Below are 20,262 nucleotides of genomic sequence, written 5' to 3' on the forward strand. Positions count from 1 at the left end.
TTAAACGCTTTAACACAGCACGATTGAACGCTTCCAATAATTCTGACAGTCGTAGATAGATACCATTTGCATTAATCCACAGACTTTTTATTTTGGAAACTCTTATAATAAACGAGTTGTCCTGTTGGTTTCGATATAGTTTGTTTTGAAATAAGAAATAAGCCAATTATTTTTCAGCTACAATGGCAGACACGCATGTGTTACCCAGTGGTAAAGTGTACAGGCAAATGTTTGACGCCCAGGTAACGTTAATAGTACTACCTCATGCTCATATCTAAACGACAAATATGTGTTTTACTTATTGATGATGCTTTCTTATATATTGTGGACATTCAGGATTGAAGACTTGCTGTAGTGTGGCCTAATGTGCCGAGGAAACTCTTGGCGAATGTGTTGATTGTGAGTGTTTGTGCTCAGGTTCAGTTGTCTCTGGCTCTATATGACTCGCGGAGGAAGCGCGTGGCGGATGAAGACGACTGTCTGCTGAGTGGAGAGGATGCTGCAGACTCGGCATCACAGCAGCTCAATGAGACATCTCTGTATGATGATGCTGCTATGCTCAAAACATCAATTGGCAATTATCAATTTTGATTTTAATGTGAAGATTTTAACCTGAAAATTTCCTCTGTTTGATAGGAACACAATTTATTCTGGTAGAAAGAGAAAGGAGGACCAGGATGATAGTGAGGAGGTTTGGGGTCTTCCAGACACTGTTGGTGAGAATAACTAATGCTTGATTGTTTGCACCATGGAATCTTGTGAAGACAAAAGATAGAATTGTTTAGAGGGAAGTGGTTGGAAGTGAGCTGTAAAAAGGAACAGGAAAAGAACAATACATATTTACATGTTTGTTACTCCATTTTACATGTATCATACACAAACCTAAAAACACTAACATTTTAAACCAGAATTTGTTAAAGGATTATTTCACTTCAGTATGTAAATATCCTGATAAGTCAAGTCACATTTATTTATATAGCGCTTTTCACAATACAGATTGTATCAAAGCAGCTTCACACTGATAACATGAAAGTAGCACAACACAGATCAACAACATTGCTAAACACTAAATAACCCCAACTGAGCAAGCTCAAAGCAAGCCAAAAGCAAGGCGACAGTGGCAAGGAACCAAACTCCATCAGATTGGATGGAGAAAAAACCTTGGGAGAACCCAGGCTCAGTCAGGGGCCAGTTCTCCTCTGGCTTACATTCATATTGTTTAAATATAAATATTAAATATAAATATTGTTTATGAATAAAACGGCGCCATAACATATCGCAGGCTTTGAGTCGTCTCTTCACAGGCGTTGAGTCGTCTCATCACAGGCGTTGGGGCATCCGAAATCCCCCTGAGAGGCTGGACACAAAACTGGACCTGACGAACGCCATTTTTCTCGGGATAACAGCAGAAAGGCAGATGGGAAATAATTAGCATAGCTGATGTTCATAATGATTTCCGTTATAACTCACAAACTCTCCGTAACCTGAACTCTCCGCAACCCAACCATACGCGCCGACCCTTTTGTCTAAAAGGCTGTCGAGCCCCACTGGTGTGTTAAGCAGTTTCAGTGGCAAACGGTTCCGTATGGCATAACAGAGGACTAGAAGGTAAGCATTATGTGAATGCTTGACTAAAGAGAAGCGTCTTTAATCTAGTTTTATAATTTACTCAGTCATCATGTCATCCAGGATGTTCATGTCTCATTGTCGTTTTTCAGTCAAGAATAAATCAAGGTTTTTGAGGGAAACATTCCAGGACTTTTCCCCATATAGTGGACTTCAGTGGGATACAACAGTTTGAAGGGCCAAGTTACAGTTTCAATGCAGCTTTCAACATAGTCCCAGCCGAGGAATAAAGGTCTAATCTTTTTAACCACAAATGATCATCTTTCAATTACATTGAAATGTTTTAATAAGTTCAAATGTATATATATTTCTATTTTATTTTTAGAAAATGACTGATCGTTTCGCTAGATAAGACCTTTATTCCTTTGCTGGGATTGTGTGTAGAGCCCTTTGAGGCTGCATTGAAAATGAAATTTGCCCCTTCAGACCATTGTACCCCCATTGAAGTCCACTATATGGAAAAAAATCCTGGAATGTTTCCCTCAAAACCCTTAATTTCTTTTCAACTGAAGAAAGAAAGACATGGACATCTTAGATGACTTGTGGGACAGTAAATTATCAGGCAATTTCTGGGAAAATTTGAGAATTTTATCAGGAAAGTCTGAAGTGAACTAATCCTTTAAATTAGAGTCAAAGAAAAAGGTTTTCCTCCAATATTATTAATCAATTAATTTATATAATAAAGACAAATTGCAATACATGTCCCAATATTTTTTAATATGGAAGCCAGTTCTAATTACAAACCTGTTGACCTAGTGATCTTTCCCAAAAGTCTTTTAATTCACCTTTGGCTAAGCCACGCCCTATAATGTAGATTGACCAATCACAGCGCAGCCAAGAACGAGCTCCCACAGAGGTCGGACACTTTTTCACAAGGCTCCATTGACTTTCAACACAGCCGTCTCATATTTTTGGTCTCGGCAGGCTAGTACCGTTGTAGTTTTATCCAAAATATGGTTAAACGTTGTGCCTGGGGCATTTGTAACACAGATACGCGTTTCCCAGAGAGGTTGGAGGGGTGTGTCCGTTGTTTCCCTTCCCAAAACCAAAGTAAAATCCTGACAAGTGTCGTCTTTGGATTAAACTGTGTGGACGTCCTCAGTCAGCTAAACCACGCAAAGATTAACAAGCACATTTTTTTTTACTTCTAACATTACTGTGAGTGTGAAGTTGTACTAGTTAGACCGTTTTATAATGTTTTAGGTTATGATTTCAGTTCTCATACCAGTTGTTGATACGCTAGCACAATTATTAGCACGCTGCTAATAAATACAACGTTATACTCGTGTAACGTTAGTCCGTTTGCTTTGTAATAACGATTTTAGAAGTGAATAGAGACCTACCCAGCTTTGCATGAACAGTGTTGCTCCCAGATATTGTTAGTCCCAGCTGTGACTGGTAACTTTATGCTTTTGCCTCTATTTTGGATGCCTTTTTGTTTCTTGCGTTTGTATGTCTTGAATATAGCATTCGAACGCATATTGCAGCCCCCTTTGCCTACTTCTATCGGACACTTTAGTTGCTGCTTTATAAAAGTTTGATAACATTTCATCAGGAAGAGCTGTCACTGCATAAGCCATGCTGAGCGCAGATGAAGTTTGACGGATGTAGCAACAGTAACTAAGGGGGGCGGGGCTTATCCAAAAGTGAATTAGAACTAAAAGTCAATGTGTTGCGATTCTGTTTTGTTTGTAGTTCCAGAGAAAAAAAACTCAGACATCATTGATCGTCTTATGGAGAAAAGGCAAAAGGAACACAATGAAGCTGTTTCTCAGTTGCAGACAGATCTCGCCAGCCTCAGTGAGGTAAAAATGTCTATATACTGTATATATCACCCAAATATGTGGTCATTCGAGCCCAATTTAAATGTTGTGCATTAGTTATCAATACATTATGATAATGTGCCTTATATAGTGATATTTCTGCATTTAGGGTTTTGAAACATTATTTAGAGAGACGGGAAAAGATATCCTGCCCATATTGTCTGAGAATAATGACAATATTGAAAGACTTATGCAGAAGATGGAAAACGTTTCTGATTTGATGGCACATAGCTATCAGGTGAGGACCAAATGTCAAAAACAATACTTGCTTACTTCTGAAATTCATCATTTTGTTGGATCACTCAATTGTTACCCATCTGTTGTCTTATAAAGGACATGCATGCGATCTGGGACAAAGTCTGTCATGAATCTGCCTTGAAAAAGAAGTGGATTAAAGAGCTAGATGGGATATATGCCAAATATGAATCTGAGAGAAAAACCATGGTATGTGGTCTATATTATGTAAAGCATATATTGCTGCAGTCAGTAGATTAGGACACTGCTTGTTTGTTCCTCTTCCCTAGATAGCAGAATTACTGAGAAAATACACCTCAAAACTGGAGAAAATCAGTTATTTGATGCCGTGTGATGTACACAGACTGATTGACAATGAAGCCATGGTAGGATATTCTACTTGACAAATATGTATTTGTATGCATTATATTGTTTTTTGGCATGAGTCCATGTTCTCCACAGATGATAAACCAAGCCCTGCTAGCAAATCGACGTGCTTTGGCCAAACTGTGTTTGAATTTGATGGAGAAACATATGCAGATAGATGTTTTCCAAAGGCTGAAGTGGGAAGAAAAGCTTCAAGATTGGAAAAGAATAAAACTTATTGATGCAGTCAACCGGTTCAAGTATGTCTGATATTAAAGAGTAAATAGTAAAAACAATTCCCTTGTCAGAAAAGTAATACCATTGTTTACCAACAAAATGCATGATCTTTCTGATGAAAATAATTCGCCAAGGGAGTCTTGCTAGTTAAGATAGCTAAGAAGCCTCCCAGCATTTCAAATGTAATATATAAAATATAATATAGAATATTTTTAACAGGGCACAAAAAAAAACGGGATGCTGATTATATTTATGTTCTCCCTGCAGAGACTTTATGAATAGCCCTCACATTCAGAACCCTATAAACATTCAAGAGACTCTGAGAACAGCGAGGTCAGATCAGAAAACACTGAGTGAGAAACGAGTCCAAACGTTTGAGATTCTTAGGTGAGAAATAATACACTCTATTTACTCAGTTAATATTAATTGTTAACATGCTGTGTGCCTTTTACTCACTTTTTCTGCCCCATATCTAGAGACATGACGCCTCCAAGAATCTCAGAGTCATCTGTTGCAGAATGGTATTCAGCACTGTCTGTCATCAATGAGCAAATAGGTCAGAAAAATGGGCTTCTCATTTTAATAAACCAATGCGATACAATGGTATTGCATGCTCTACATCACTTTATGTAGACTTAATATAATATTAATTAATAATATATACATTTAATATATTTAATTGATATTAAAAGATAATATACATTTCTCATTATGTTTACTTTCTTTAGATGGTATTCATGTTGCCACAATGGAAAAACTTCACAAAAACTACGAGAACAACTTGCAAGTCTGTTTGGCAGAGGTTGATCTATTTAAGGTGAGAAATAAATTAAGCTTTCTTGCAAGTAACTTGCAAGTCTGTTTGGCAGAGGTTGATCTATTTAAGGTGAGAAATAAATTAAGCTTTCTCATTTGCTTTGATTGTCAAAACACAACACCAACACAGGAATATTCTCTACTCTTTACACACAGACAGAGGTGTCTACATTCAGATTAACCTCAGACGAGATACAGAATATTGTTAACGTGGAGATATTACCTCTCATTGGCCAGTGCCAGGCACAAATGGACATCTATTTGGAAAAACTGGATGTAAGTTTAGTTTCCTTAATGTTTTAAATTAAATCTTCCATATAAACGTGTAATTTATGGATGTCCGGCATCTTTATGTATTGTTTTATGTCAGTACTCTACACTCTCGTAATACACTGTGCAAATTAACCTTCTTACAGAAAGCTTTTGAAAGTTTGGCCAAAACCACTGCTTATGAGAGCCAGTGTTTATTCAAGTTGATGTGTGGGATGGCTCAGCTGTGGGAGATCCACTGCAAAGGACTGTTGAACAGAGAACAGCAGCTACAAATGTCATTGCAGTCTATCAGTCAAGTCCACAACCAAGAGAACCAGGCAAGATTGTGTTAACTGTTTTATGCAGTACTTTTGAAGAGGTTTCTTGTGAAAAAATGCTTATAATTTTTGGCGAAAGTTACTTTTTAAAGTAATGTTTTGCAATATTGTGTTACCCCCTAAAAAGTAACTAATTGCATTACTTGGTTAATACTTAGTTACCTTTTATGGAAAGGAATGCGTTACGTTACTTTTGCATTACTTTTTCTCACCTGTGCTGGGCTTGCTTTTTTGTTTTTTAATAACAAAAAACAAAAATGTTCTTTTTTGGCAAATGTAGCCACCCAAAGTGAATTTTAAGCCTTAGGCCCTGTTTACACGAAGGGAAAACGCAGATATTTCCCTGCGGTTTGGCCTCTCATTTACACGAAAACCCGTTTTTATCACAGAAAACGATTATTTCTAAAAACTCCGGCCAAAGCGGAGATTTCTGAAAACGCCGGTTATGTGTTGTCGTGTAGACTGGGAGAAACGGCGGTTTAGGTTCGGAAAAACGGAAAACGGAATATTGAACAGAGGGCAGGGTTTTACTCTAGCGCTCCTCCTCTCCATCTCTTGCTCATAGCAAACTAACGGTTTGAGGGGAGTGGTTAAGCGTTTCCCCACCCAAACTGTGAAACCTACGTCATCAGAAAAAGAAACCGTTCCAGACCGGAAGTAACTTTTCAGATTTTGATTAAAGATTACTAAGGTAAAACATTTTTTTAATATATATTCACTTGCACGGATTAATTGTTCACCACAAGACTAGTAATATGCGCTAACAAAGTAAATAGGTTCAATTTTGATTTCACGGGGACTTTAAGTTTGATCTTAAAAAAAAAGTTTAAAAAAGTGAACTTAAAAAAAGTTTATTTTACGTTTATTGTTATGAAAAATGTGCAAAAATACTATTTTCAATTTTGCATGTGAAATATATATTTTCAAAAACATGTTTTACTCTAAAAGTTTTAGAAATCAAAGCCATAAATGTTGCCAAAACAAGTTGTGTTGATACAGTACCTGATATCTCAAAAAAATTTGCTTTCAGTAAGATTTTATTTGGCTGCAGTACCAAAAGTTTTCACTAGGTGAAATTCATCTCCCATTCATTTCCTACGCGGTCATTTTTGAAGGGTCGTGTGTGATTTTTCAGGACCATTTAACCTGTTTGGATCATGTCCAAGATTTATTTTGTGTGTTCACACAGCAAATGCCAAAAATTGTCTGCATTTCAGTTTTCATTCATTTTTAAGGAATTAAGAATCTGTTTTTTTTGCAAGCAAGATTAGTAAAGCCCCTTTCACACAGCGCGTTGATCCCGGGAAATTGCCAGAACGCCTTCTGTGTGAATGCAAACACGACCCGGGATTCATACCGGCATCGATGCCGGGTTGCGGACCTGGAATCAGTCCCAGAATGCGCTGTGTGAACAAAAGCCAGGACCAATGCCGTAAGGGGTGTGTCATAGTGATGATGCTCGTGCCATCGCGTGACTCTGCTGCTTTTTGAAGAAAGTTTGTGTTCGTCATCAACAAAGAAAGGACGAACAAATGTCTGCAAACTGTAACGAAGCAGAGACCAGAAGCTCCTCAATATCCGCGCTGAACCTGAGATCGTTCACCAGCGTTGTGTAACGGTATGCACGTGTACATGTTTTCGACGCGTACGTTACACGTCTCATCCTTACGTCATGCGTCTTTCCTGGGATCTTTCCGGGTTGTGTGTGAACGCACTCACAGATCCCGGCAAATCACTTGCAGTGTGAATGAACCGAAATCAAACAATCCTTGGACAAATGCCAGGTCACATTATCCGTGTATTTTCTGGAATCTCTGTGTGAAAGGGGCTTAAAAAATTGCTTACATTTAGTCTATAAATAGCAATAATCATCATGTTTAGACAGCACACACAATGCATCTGCAACCGATTTCTCTCAACATGGGGACAGCTGTTAGTAAATAAATGGGAAAAAAGGAACTTGAATTACTTAATTTATAGAATTATGAAACACGGGATGTGACGGTAAGCTGTACAAAGTGCGCTTTTTAAAAAGTGTACTCACGTGTGGTACATAGTCATTAAAAAGTCATTAAAATGTACTAAAGATTTGAGGTACACTACGAGTGCACATTCAGTACAATTGTGCATACTTCTTTTTCACAAAGGAGCTTATATATAGAGGACATGTCATAACTCTCTTTATAATTTGGGCAGCTGAACTAGTGCTACATCGAGAAAGTGTGGATCAACACTGCAAGGGTATACTAGAGGTCCTAGAAAACTGCCGGACAGACATACATAAGATTTTCTTCATGTGTCAGTCATGGGAAAGATGTAAATTTTAGGGATACATCATCAGTAGTGTACCTTTGAATCAGGGTGTGTTTTGGCCTTTCAACACTAGACACCCTCATCAAAGGCAGCTACAGGGTGATCAAACCTGAGCTTGTGTCCCATGCCCAATCATGAGAATTGCCTGGTTGTTTAAATGCAAGGCAGGGGGCATCCTCTTCCCTGAGTCAAGCCTAGAGCTGACCACATACCTTGTTCACCCTCTTCCTGGAGGGTTGTGACCTAGGTTCTCAAGTGGGGTATGGGATGGGTTAATAAATTAAAGAGGTTGAATAGGTGGGGTGTCGTGGGATAACTATCTGTTCGTGCGTTTTCGTGTCATGGTGGATCTTTTCCAGATGTTCTTCAAGTTCCTGCTTTGGAATTTTCAGGATTCCTCTTTTTTCCTTAGCGAGGAGGTCTTTGACGAACTTGAAGGGGTTTTTGTTGAACCTTGTTCTTGTGTGTTCCTTCTTCTTGCGGAGTTTCCTCAGGTTCTCTACTCTTCGCAAGGTTATCAATCAACACTTGATGTCCCCCTGGAGTAGCATGAGACCCTCTCTCTCTGCATCAGAGGCCTTCTTCCACTGCTTTCTTAGCTGCCTTCTCTCTCTGACCAGCCTTTCCATCTCTTGCTGCCTTCTGGATTTGGCTGGTGCTGGTGTTGCTTTGTCACTTCTCCTTGTGTTCACTCCAAAGCGCTCTTCTCCATGGTGGTAGATGATGTCACCCATCCTTTCCAGCTTTTTCTCTGCTGTGCCCACTCCAAGATTTTTGTCAGGTCGTTGTTGTTGACTAATTCCCACTATATCTTTTTAACAGCTTTCGGCCAATTCCCACTTTCCTCGCTTCAGTTCACACTCTGTCTTTTCACTTTGATCTTCTCCTCCTCAGGAGGTCTCTGTAGTTGGGTGGGTTCCTTGTATTATCCTCCTTAGTGACAGGGGCACTGATACTCTGAAAACTTTGTCCCATCGCTGTGGTTCAATCGACTGATTTAACTGGTTGTTGACTGGTTACTGATCAATGCGAGGACCTTGTCTCTGTTCTCTCAAGCACCCTCTCTTTCCTTGGTGGGTCCTCAACCCCATGAATGATGTTATTTTCGCCTAGCCAACTTGTGCAAACTTGAAGTGAGTGTCCTGGTTCTGTTGTGGTTGTCTCATGTGCCGTGTTGTTGTTCGTAGTCATGTCTGTTACCTAAGCCCATTTCACACAGAGATTCCAGAAAATACACGGATAATGTGACCCGGCATTTTTCCCGGTATTGTTTGATTTTTGTTCTGTGAGTGCATTCACACACAACCCGTAAATATCCCAGAAAGACACATGACGTCAGGATGAGACGTGTAACTTATATGTCGAAAACATGTACACGCGTATACCGTTCCACAAAGCGGCTTCAGCACGGATAGAGAGGAGCTCCTGGTCTCTGCTTCGTTCCAGTTTGCAGACATTTGTTCGTCCTTTCTTTGTTGATGACGAACACAAACTTCCTTCTAAGAGCAACAGAGTCACGCGATGGCACGAGCATTGGTCCTGGCTTTTGTTCACACAGTGCGCGTTCTGGGACTGATCCCGGCAATGTTTCTAGGTCCCCAACCCTGGATCGATGCCGGTATCAATCCCGGGTCGTGTTTGCGTTCACACAGAAGGCGTTCTGGCAATTTCCCAGCAATTTTACAGGATCAACGCGCTTTGTGAAAGGGGCTCTAGTCTGTAGCCATGCTGTCAGTCAACGAGCCATCTTGCACCCCCGCTCTCGCAGGCTCTAGGGGTATGTTCCTTTGTTCAATTTTTGTAGCATTTGGCGGGTGTCTCCAACACCCCCCCCCCCCCCCCAAATATATGTAAATTAAAAGCAATGCATTACATTACTACTTACTTGAAAAAGTTATGTAACTCGTGTTACTTGCAATGCGTTACCACCAAAATGAGTGCTTATAATATCCATCTTAAAATATCCAACATTTATCACCTTGAAATTTTTTCTAAACATGAAAATGAGCTGACCAATGTCTCACCTGACAGAAGAAAGAGGCCCTGCTGGATATGATGTTGGACAAACTCAGGCAGGAAAGCTCAGAAGAAGCTCTGAAAGACTCCTTAGAGAAGACGCTAGCCTATTTGGAAGAGATTAAGAATGGGTAACAAAATCATTTTTTGTTGTTGTTGATATTTATACATTAAGCTACTTGACTTAAATAAGATAAGTTTTTGAATAAGTTAAGTTTAAATAAGTTTTTGACACAATATGACAGAAAACCTGGACATTTTTGTAAATCTTTTTACTGCATTGTTCTTTAAGGTATATCAAAATCTATAAGGAGGAAGTGGAAACTGTGAAGTGTTACCCATCTATAGTCCTGCAGGAATTGCAAGCATACAATCTTTCAGTCAGTCAATTCTTCAGTGTCAAAGAAGTTTATGGTCAGGTACATATTCAACAACAACAATGATGTTATCTCTATTGGTGCGAGACAAACATTGTTAAAATAACTTTCTTTTTTGTCAAAGGATTCTGAGAATTTTCGCCAACTTTATCCCTCTCTTAAACTTGGTGAGTTGAAAACTAGTCTCAATGAGCTGTATTATATTTGTTACCTTTAAATAGTTTAACATCCATTATGTGTATCTTGGTGTTTACTTAGGTCAAAGCATGACAGCCATTAAGAAAGAAATACTGAAGAAAGAACATGAGGTGAAACCTAGAGGTGCACAAAAGCCACATTTAAACAACCAACGAAGTTCAACATTTGCCTCGTCATGTGATATGGTAATAATGACACATATACACTTTCCCTTCTTAATTTGTATCTATTTTTTCATTATTTCATTTCCTCTTATTTTGTAGGATGACCAAGATTGTAAATCTCTAGCATTTTCAGTTTCTCAAACCAAAGAGACTTTCACTACTGTAAAAGGAAATGTGTACAACTGCTATGGGTTTCACGCTACCCATGATGAGGATCTGGAAACAAATCTTAAGGAAACCGAGCTGGTTTTATACCCAAAGGCTTTCATTGTTGAATTACTAAAAGAGTAAGTGTACAATAGAAATGGTAGAGTCAATGAAATAATGTTTTGGTTGATGTATCTGTTGTGTTTTAATACTGATTCAGACATAGCACAAAAACAGTATAAAATCAACAAAACAAGACCCATAAGACTGCGATAAGATTGGGAAAGTTTAAATGAAAATTGTGCAATTTTAAAAAACCCATGTTCTCTTTTTAACTATAATTTACTTTTGCTTGCATTTTCTTTCTGTTTACTATTTCATTATTATATTTTGTTTAGTTCCTGTATATATAGAGTAATAAAATAAGTAAATACTGTTATGTTCCCACATCATAGTGTAAGACGAACATTTTTCAGTCATCTGGAAGAGAGATTTCATATTATTCTAACCAACACTATGACTTTTGTGGAAGCCAAGAACGAGAAACTGAAAGCTGAACTGGAACTTCGCCTTCAACTCCACCAACCTCGTGCCAAAAGAATTGAGATGGACATTCACAATGTCAGAGCAGGTTTGACCCCTCATTACATCCAAAGCCATTTGGGCTTTTACTTATTTAGAACAGTTTAACAAGAGCCCTTGTGAAAAAGAAGTACACTGTAGCATACTTATAAAAAAGAGTAGGCTACTCATTACGGAAATAATATACTTTAAATTATTATACTTGTGTGAATTGAATTGAATCTTAATTGAATGCTATTTCTAAATAAATGAATAGGCATTATAGTTTAAATTTAAATGTATTTTTACATACTCAAATAGAACTATTTATGCGTTACATTTTTATGTTATTTCATAGTTGCATCTATTGTCTTTGAAATATGGTTAAAGTGTACTGCCGAATAAACTGACAAGCAATTATGGTAAATTCAAATTTAATGTAATTTTTGTTGAAACTTGTGTCTCATGTATTGAAATACATTTGTAAAAACACATTTGTAATGAGAAAGTACAATTTAGTACATTCAAAATAGCCTACATACAGTGTATATATATATATATATATATATATATATATATATATATATATATATATATATGATATGTTTGTCGAGTGTATTATATAAATGCATAAATAAACAATTTAAAACCATGTAATATTGAGTAACACTACAGTTGACATTAAAATCAATATGTTTGTCAAGTGTATTTCTTTAAAGCATGACACAAGTTATTAAAACATTTTTCATATAATACATTTAAAATGTACTGTAATGTTAATGAGGCATTATTACAAAGTGCGCTTTTTAAAAAGTGTACTCACGTGTGGTACATAGTCATGAAAAAGTCATTAAAATGTACTAAAGATTTGAGGTACACTACGAGTGCACATTCAGTACAATTGTGCATACTTCTTTTTCACAAAGGAGCTTATATATAGAGGACATGTCATAACTCTCTTCATTATTTGGGCAGCTGAACTAGTGCTACATCGAGAACGTGTGAATCGACACTGCAAGGGTATACTAGAGGTCCTAGAAAACTGCCGGGCAGACATACAGGAGCTACAGATCCAGAAAAATAAAATGACCGAAGACTTCCAAATGCAAATCTACAGTAGAGAGAAAGATTTTACCTTTGCCACTAATTCTGAAAAGTAAATAAACGTATAATATATATATATATATATATATATATATATATATAGTTAATGATTTGAGCAATTTAAACACATTCTGTTCATTTTTATTCATAGAATAAATAAACTATATACCTCACTTCAAACCAGCCTGGACAAACACATCAATATCATCCAGACTTTACAAAGAGACTTCAGACAAAAGATGGAGTTCAAAATGGAGGGATTGAGGGAAGCAAATGTTCAGATAATGAGATCTTTCAAGTATGTCATTGAAATTCTCTGTAGAAGTCTTTATCAATGTTGTGTTGTGTTGTGCAGGGAATTCAATACAAGCTCAGTGAAAATATTAACAAAAATTGTTGTCTATTCCACAAGGTTGTTTTCTGATGGGGGGGATTTTACACCCCAAGAAATTGAGGTCTTTCAGTCACATCTGGAAAGAATGGACAAGCGCATTGATTCTGCAGAGGGGGCCATGATGCAGGACATGGAAGAAAAAGAATCAAAGTGTCTGGAGCAGGTTGATATTACTCATAAGTCGATTACTGTGATCATACACTAAATGATTATTTCGACAGGAATTCACTGAGAATCCATTTTTTCTTAGGTCAAGGATATATTCAGAAAGTTTGAGGAAAAATTCAGTTTCCTCGCTATCGAGCTGAAGTTTCTTGCAAAAATGCAACAATTTTTTAATAACACACGAGTCCAGATCAAAAGCGAGGTATTTTCAGTGTATAATTTGCTCATATTTCATTCCTTCCATTTGTCCACTGTTCATAATCTGTTGAATTTGTATTTGCCTATTCAGGCTTTAAAGAGTAACATGCAGAAAAAGACGATTGACAACATGTTGAGCGATTTAAAGGAAATGACTGCTGAGTATGACCAACCCAGCCCTAATAAGAAGGTAAATCTTCTTATATATTATTAGATTCACATTTATGTCATTAAAGTAATGGTCTACAGAAAACAATTTGTATTATAGATTGTTGTGGAGATAACAAGTTTAACCAATTCTCTGATGGAGGAGCTACAGAAGAGGTGTCAGTATCTCGATTGCTTCTTGGTAGGGCATTACACAGTCCAATCAATGCTACTGGCATATTGACTTGTAATCCTTATGGACACATATGATAATTTCTGATATATATTTGTAGGATGCCTCTATGGCTGTCCCTCGACCACAGACTCCACTTCAGGGGGCTTTCGCAGTTGCAGCTCGCACCAGGTCCCGTATACAGGAAAAAACAGGCGGTCCTGATAGAGACAGCCTGCTCCATCCTAGCCGAATTGGAGTGTCCTTCCTGGATGATGCTGCAGTGGGGGTTATCAAAGGCCTACTCAAGTCAGTGTCCTTAAAGAGGACCTATTATGCTCTTTTTTTAAAATTCTTGGTTTTGTTGTTGGGGTGTGCTAGAATAGGTTTTCATACTTAAGGGGATAGTTCAACCAAAAATGTAAAAAATGTGGCATTAAAGGGTTAGTTCACCCAAAAATGAAAATTCTGTCAGTATTTACTCACCCTCATGTTGTTCCAACCCCGTAAGACCTTCGTTCATCTTCGGAACACAAATTAAGATATTTAAGATATTAAGATCGCTCCTGCATACAGTCCATAGGCTTCTTGAGGGACTGGCTCTTGCTGTCCTCGAAAAGTCATTAAAGACATCGTTAAAATAGTCTAAGTGACTACAGGGGCTCAATCTTAAGTTTATCAAACGACGAGAACACTTTTGTGCGCAAAAAAACAACAAAAATAACGACTTTATTTCAACTATTCACTTCCTTCTCCATGGGCCTGTAAGTCAGTTAACGTAGTGTGATTGCGTAGAGCTACGTCACACGTAGGCTCACTATTGGCCGACGCTGGTCATGTGTGTGTGATGCGTGTGACGTACAATAACAGAAGCTTACGCTATTAAACTAGTAACCTGACTCGCACAGAAACGAATAGTTGAAATAAAGTCGTTATTTTTGTTGTTTTTTTGCGCACAAAAGTGTTCTCGTCGTTTGATAAACTTAAGATTGAGCCCCTGTAGTCACTTGGACTATTTTAACAATGTCTTTAATGACTTTTCGAGGACAGCAAGAGCCAGTCCCTCAAGAAGCCTATGGACTGTATGCAGGAGCGATCTTAATATCTTAAATATCCTAATTTGTGTTCCGAAGATGAACGAAGGTCTTACGGGGTTGAAACAACATGAGGGTGAGTAAATACTGACAGAATCTTCATTTTTGGGTGAACTAACCCTTTAATTACTCACCCCCATGTCGTTACAAACCCGTAAGACTTTCATTCATCTTTCAAAACACAACTGAAGATCTTTTTGATGTAATCTGAGAACTATCCTTCTTTATTCTCCATTGAAAGCTATGCAATCACCACTTTGATGCTTCAAAAGTTCATGAATAGATCTTAAGACTAATCCGTAATGAATTGAGGGGTTTAGTCCAAATTTTCTTAAGAGACACTATAACTTTATTTGATGAACAGATTGAATTTAGGCTTTTATTCTCTTATTGGTCGACTGGAACAGTGTGTTGTGATTTTTCAATGCTTTGAGCGTGTTTCAGAAATGTTGCATCCCTTACCATAACCACGAGTATCAACACACTACTAACGCAATTCAACCAGGCCTTGCCCCTTTTTTTGCATATGCTTTGGCAGGATTTATTTAAATGAGGGACATTGTTACGTGTACGTTCCTGGAAGAAAACTCAAGATTACTGTCGAGGCGTTTTAAGGAGTTTAGAAGCTACTTATTAATATAGAGAATAAATCCCTTTGGAGTGGACTTTGTTTTTTGCAGACCTTCAAGCTCAAACAGCATCATTACACACTAAAGAAAGCATAATAGCATAAATAAAGCAAAAAACAAGCGCAAATAATTCAAGTAAAATGTCCCTACACACCTGTTGTTATCACCTAACATTGAGTGTGTTTACATGCACCCTCATAATGAGATTATAATGGGACTTTGGCAATATTGCGATTAAACTTTACCTCATGTAACGGGATACTATGTGACGTACGCAACAGGAATGTAAACACCTTAATCTCATTATTGCCGCTCTGACCATAGTGTGCATTTGCTCAGTTCTACACGGATGCCATCTGTTGTTCACACAACTTCATGAATGAACTCATTGAGATTATTCTGAAGTTTTATCCTCTCCAACACACTAAACTCTGTCAACACAACTCGCTGTATAGGCTCTGCTCCGTATCTTCATCCAGATGACTCAAAGAACACTACGGCAGCGTAGTAGGCACACTCCGCATTGCGATGTTTATCACCTCACCGAATAATATCCAGTACGTCCATAAAAAATTATTTTGAATTTGATGTGAGTAGATTAAAACAATGACCGGTATCATGCATACTGTTTGCCTATCTGAGTATGGTATAACCATACTTATTACCGAATAATCATAATAATGAAAATTGCATGCAAACTGAAGTGAATAGTTTATGTCATGTAAACATCTTACTGCGATTAAGACCTTAATCAGATTATTAGAAATAATCACATTATTGATGCACTTGATTCCCCCAAAGAGTGATTCAAGTTTTGCATCAGTTTTTTTTACGTAATTGGTTCTGTTGTGGGCAGCTATTTGCAATACTCACTAACGGAACACATGATGTCTAAGTAAAATGAAAACTTTAAAAAATGAGGAAATTATCTACTTCTCATTTTGAACACAATGTCTCTTTCCTGTAAACAGGGTAGGCAAAGCTAAAGAAGTCAAGGAGGTAAACATTAACCCAACAGAAAGACACTCTTCAGCAGGTTGGATTGTTTGTCTGTTCTCATTTAATTCTGCCATTGTAGTGAACTTGTGTTATTAGTTTGCCTTTTTACACATCTGTGACTGGTTTTTGTGGGTTTTTCAAAAAAATCTAAATTCTTTGCCTTCAGCAGGGTTAAACTCCCCTCTTGGATCAGGTCAGAGGTCAGGAAAGAGCGCCAGTCAGTCTGGAATAGAGACTCTGCGCAGAAAGTCAGTCGAGTCAATGACCACCACACAGAGGTTCGACATTTGAAATATGATGAGAGAGAAAGAGATTTAGGAAATACTGTTAGAGAAGTGTTTCTGTCTCTTCTCTGGTGGTAATATAGTAATATAATAATACAATCCGTCTACATAGAAAATAAGCAACTGAATGGAAAGTGTTAGCATAGTTTCCATTCAGTGATCATGTAAAATAATAATTTATGATAAAAATATTCTAATTTATATTCTATCTGTGTAAGGAGGGTCGCCAAACCCAACCGCTTTGATAAGAAGTTCCTTATTTTTGGCTCAAAACCTGAAGAGCAGAAGGACAGGTTAGTGAATTTGCTAGCTGTTATTTTATGGTTTTATTTATTTATTTATTTATTTTTACATTAAATTAATTTAATGTTTTTTGAATATATTTGCATTCCTCAAGTGTTTCATTCAAAGCCTCAATCACCAGTATTCTGTGGAAAGCCAGTGATATTCTCCTCTTGCTGGCTGAGGTACTATAAAAAATATGAACATGGTATTTAGCATTTGGTATTAAATAAGTTGATTTTAGTGTGTAACTGAACTGTGTGTCACCAACAGGAGTTCTATAAGAAGAAAGAGCGCCACTCTATCATTCGTTCTGAGCAACTACAGGAGACATTTGATCAGTGTGCAGAGGAGATACAAAGAACACTTCTTATCTACCAGAGTCAGTCACATGATTACCACAACAGCTGCCTTCAAGGTTAACTCTCAAATTTTGCCCTCAAATGTTATTTGCAAAAAGATGCAAGAAAGTAGACCAGTTTCAATTCAGTCTGCAGACATTTTGATAATGTCACCATTGTATGATTCTGTAGTGGTACAGCAATTACCCACTTTACATTTAAATTTCTTAAAAATCAAAGCACTTTATTTCGATAATCCACTTTTATACATTCTAACTGGCAAAACCAGTGATTATTCAGGCACTGGTCAGTTCTGAGATTTTAGGCTATTTTGTTTCCATAGCTTGTCTTTCATTCAGAGTGCTTATTTTATTGCACATTTGTTGATTTCAATTGAATACATATTTTTAAAAAAGCTATCTACATTCTGAAGGTTTTTACAGAATGGTAAGGGTTTGTTCATATTTCATTCATAATTTGCACATTTAAACATTTCAGAAAACGCCTTGGTTTATGTCTGTAACCTCGGTTACCTGAAGAGGGAACGAGACGCTGCGTCGATTGACGCTAATGGAACGCTTTGCGTAATGATGTATTGAAGCACATGTGAAATCAGTCCAATGTTGTAACGGAACGTCAGAGGCGGGTGACGTCATAAACCAGGAAACTATAAAACCTGGCCAGAACAAAGCCGCGTCAGCTTCTTAAGGTCTGAAGAATTCGCTTACAGGCACGAAGGAGATATGGCTGGTGATGCAGCATCTCATTCCCTCTTCAGGGAACCGAGGCGTTCCCTTTCAAAAGAACTCACGCTGTGCTATATATATATATATGTGATATATACAGTATATAGTATAGGCTTTGTTCTGGGCAGGTTTTATACTTTCCTAGTTCATTAACGTCACCCACCTCTGACATTCTGTCACACCATTGGACTGATTTTACATGTGCTGCCTTCAATAAATCATCACGCAAAGTGTTCCCTTAGCATCAATCAACACAACGTGAGTTCTTTCGAAAGGGAACTTGTAATACAAAACAGGTGTCTTAATGTACTGCAATAAATCAACTCGGGAAGTCTGGTGATATCTATTAGTTAACATTTTTTACCCTATGTCTTGTTAAATGTTAAATGCAACGTTTTCAAAATATACCACAATACCATACAATACTTTACAGCCTTGCAATCACTGTAATAACAATAACAGAGGTCAAAGATCATGTTCATTCAGATTACATGACAATATGTGAAAGTTTTCACTCCGTGTAGAATTGCAGGTGCAGTTGAAGGCCATTGAGGAGTTTCTGTCTATCGTTCCTGAGAAGCTTTTCTCTAAACTAAGAGATCAATACCTTGAGGAGCTGACGCAAAGCATGACACAAATTCAACACCGGTTTGAACTAGTTCTGCAGAAGAGTGAGCAAAAGAGGGTATGTGAATAAATGCAGAACAATGGTAAGGGAAACGATCCTGTCATAACCCCTTTAAGTTCCTCTCATACAGTCATTGTGGGGAAGAAGCCATTAAACTGTCATGATGCAATATTTCTAATATTTATCTAATATATTTGTCAAATATTAAGCAAATATGCACCTCTTGCTTTGTTGCTAAGTCACCAGGTTTCTGCTTTTCTGTGGCCTGCTGTCATAGATCTGTCACAGTGGTCAGTTGCGTGTGCGTCTGAGTCACCCAGCTTGTGAGACAGAACTGAAGCAGCTGGTGGAGGCTGAGGACGAGAGACAGAGAGAAGAAAAACAAGCCATCCACAATAACAGACAGGAAGTTCAGGTTACAGACTTTCACTCAAATAATCGTTCTGCTTTTATTAGTTTTTTTTAACTCACTAAATTTAAACTTGGTCTTTTTTTGGACAGGCCTGTGCCCTTAAATACGCAGAAGAATTTGTCACTGCTCTTTCCAGGTTGGCAGAGGCCTTACTCTTCCAGTTCGACAATCTCATAACCATCCATGAGGTTCAAGTGGGACGTAAGTTTATGAATTCAACTAATAGTATAGAAATGTAGATGGTGACACGGGTTTTGGTGTTGACGCTTGATTCATAAGCAACATCAATTACATAATCAGTTTTTTTTTTCACAAGTGTTGGCTGAACAATGGTATGGGCAAATGGAAATTATCCTGTCATACTGTAACCCTTCCAAGTTCCTCTCATATAGTCCCTGTGGGGAAGAAGCCATTAAACTGTCATGATGCAATATTACTAATATTTATCTCAGATATTTGTAAAATATTATGCAAATATGCAGCTCAAGCTATGTATAAAGCATAGTCACCAGGTTTCTGCTGTTCTGTGGCCTGCTGTTATGGAGAGAGCACAGTGGTCTGAGCCATCCGGCTTGTGAGACAGAACTGAGGCAGCTGGTGAAGGCTGAGAACGAGAAATGGAGAGAACAGAGACAATCCATCCACATTAAGTTAATAAGATAGTCACATATGTTAGTTATCTGGTTTGATAACACCCTCAATTCAATATGACTTAATAAATCATTTTTTAGTGCCTGAGCACCAGTGGTGAGAGGACGCTTTTGTTTTTACATTTATTCATTTAGCTGACGCTTGTTAAGTGTCTTGCTCAGGGACACATTGGTGTCTCATAGTGGATTCGAACCCGGGTCTCTCACACCGAAGACATGTGTCTTATCCACTGCGCCATCACCACCCCTGCTTTTTTTTGTTTTTGCTCCTTTTATTCTTCTTCTTCTTCTCCAAAGTGAATCGCTTATTTGAGGGCCTAAACATGCTCGAAAACTCATGAAACTTTGCACACGCTTCAGAAGTGGTGTTTAATATGGGTTTCAGATTTGAGAGAGGCAAAATGGGTTAATTGCTCCCTCTACATTTCACGTACAGGTATGAAAATCAGTACATACATGCAATGACCCAATACCTACAAAAAAGTCTCTTGGAGCATAGCCCTAAACACAACAGGAAGTGAGCTATTTTGTACTTCCTCTCCGATTTTG

The 20,262-nt window shown here is 37.8% G+C and overlaps 1 protein-coding gene across 1 annotated transcript in view; it reads left to right on the plus strand.

The window, feature by feature from the left end:
- ccdc180 (coiled-coil domain containing 180) overlaps window positions 1-20,262 on the plus strand; it is a 25,525-nt gene continuing 5,263 nt past the window's right edge. The window contains exons 1-34 of the mRNA XM_089130111.1: window positions 1-242; window positions 418-539; window positions 637-716; window positions 3,322-3,431; window positions 3,559-3,687; window positions 3,783-3,893; window positions 3,974-4,069; window positions 4,146-4,309; window positions 4,554-4,673; window positions 4,763-4,842; window positions 5,015-5,103; window positions 5,259-5,378; window positions 5,519-5,692; window positions 10,037-10,152; window positions 10,314-10,440; window positions 10,523-10,565; window positions 10,657-10,781; window positions 10,860-11,047; window positions 11,363-11,538; window positions 12,444-12,624; window positions 12,724-12,870; window positions 12,985-13,129; window positions 13,217-13,333; window positions 13,421-13,519; window positions 13,598-13,678; window positions 13,770-13,957; window positions 16,343-16,407; window positions 16,537-16,648; window positions 16,873-16,947; window positions 17,052-17,121; window positions 17,210-17,354; window positions 18,548-18,708; window positions 18,929-19,066; window positions 19,153-19,264. Of these exons, the coding sequence (XP_088986237.1) occupies window positions 183-242; window positions 418-539; window positions 637-716; window positions 3,322-3,431; window positions 3,559-3,687; window positions 3,783-3,893; window positions 3,974-4,069; window positions 4,146-4,309; window positions 4,554-4,673; window positions 4,763-4,842; window positions 5,015-5,103; window positions 5,259-5,378; window positions 5,519-5,692; window positions 10,037-10,152; window positions 10,314-10,440; window positions 10,523-10,565; window positions 10,657-10,781; window positions 10,860-11,047; window positions 11,363-11,538; window positions 12,444-12,624; window positions 12,724-12,870; window positions 12,985-13,129; window positions 13,217-13,333; window positions 13,421-13,519; window positions 13,598-13,678; window positions 13,770-13,957; window positions 16,343-16,407; window positions 16,537-16,648; window positions 16,873-16,947; window positions 17,052-17,121; window positions 17,210-17,354; window positions 18,548-18,708; window positions 18,929-19,066; window positions 19,153-19,264 (4,066 nt within the window). The 5' untranslated portion in view covers window positions 1-182. The remainder of the gene's footprint in view (window positions 243-417; window positions 540-636; window positions 717-3,321; window positions 3,432-3,558; window positions 3,688-3,782; window positions 3,894-3,973; window positions 4,070-4,145; window positions 4,310-4,553; window positions 4,674-4,762; window positions 4,843-5,014; window positions 5,104-5,258; window positions 5,379-5,518; window positions 5,693-10,036; window positions 10,153-10,313; window positions 10,441-10,522; window positions 10,566-10,656; window positions 10,782-10,859; window positions 11,048-11,362; window positions 11,539-12,443; window positions 12,625-12,723; window positions 12,871-12,984; window positions 13,130-13,216; window positions 13,334-13,420; window positions 13,520-13,597; window positions 13,679-13,769; window positions 13,958-16,342; window positions 16,408-16,536; window positions 16,649-16,872; window positions 16,948-17,051; window positions 17,122-17,209; window positions 17,355-18,547; window positions 18,709-18,928; window positions 19,067-19,152; window positions 19,265-20,262) is intronic.

The sequence above is a fragment of the Pimephales promelas genome, chromosome 4, assembly GCF_988280905.1.
Source record: "Pimephales promelas chromosome 4, fPimPro1.hap1.1, whole genome shotgun sequence".
Taxonomy (NCBI): domain Eukaryota; kingdom Metazoa; phylum Chordata; class Actinopteri; order Cypriniformes; family Leuciscidae; genus Pimephales; species Pimephales promelas.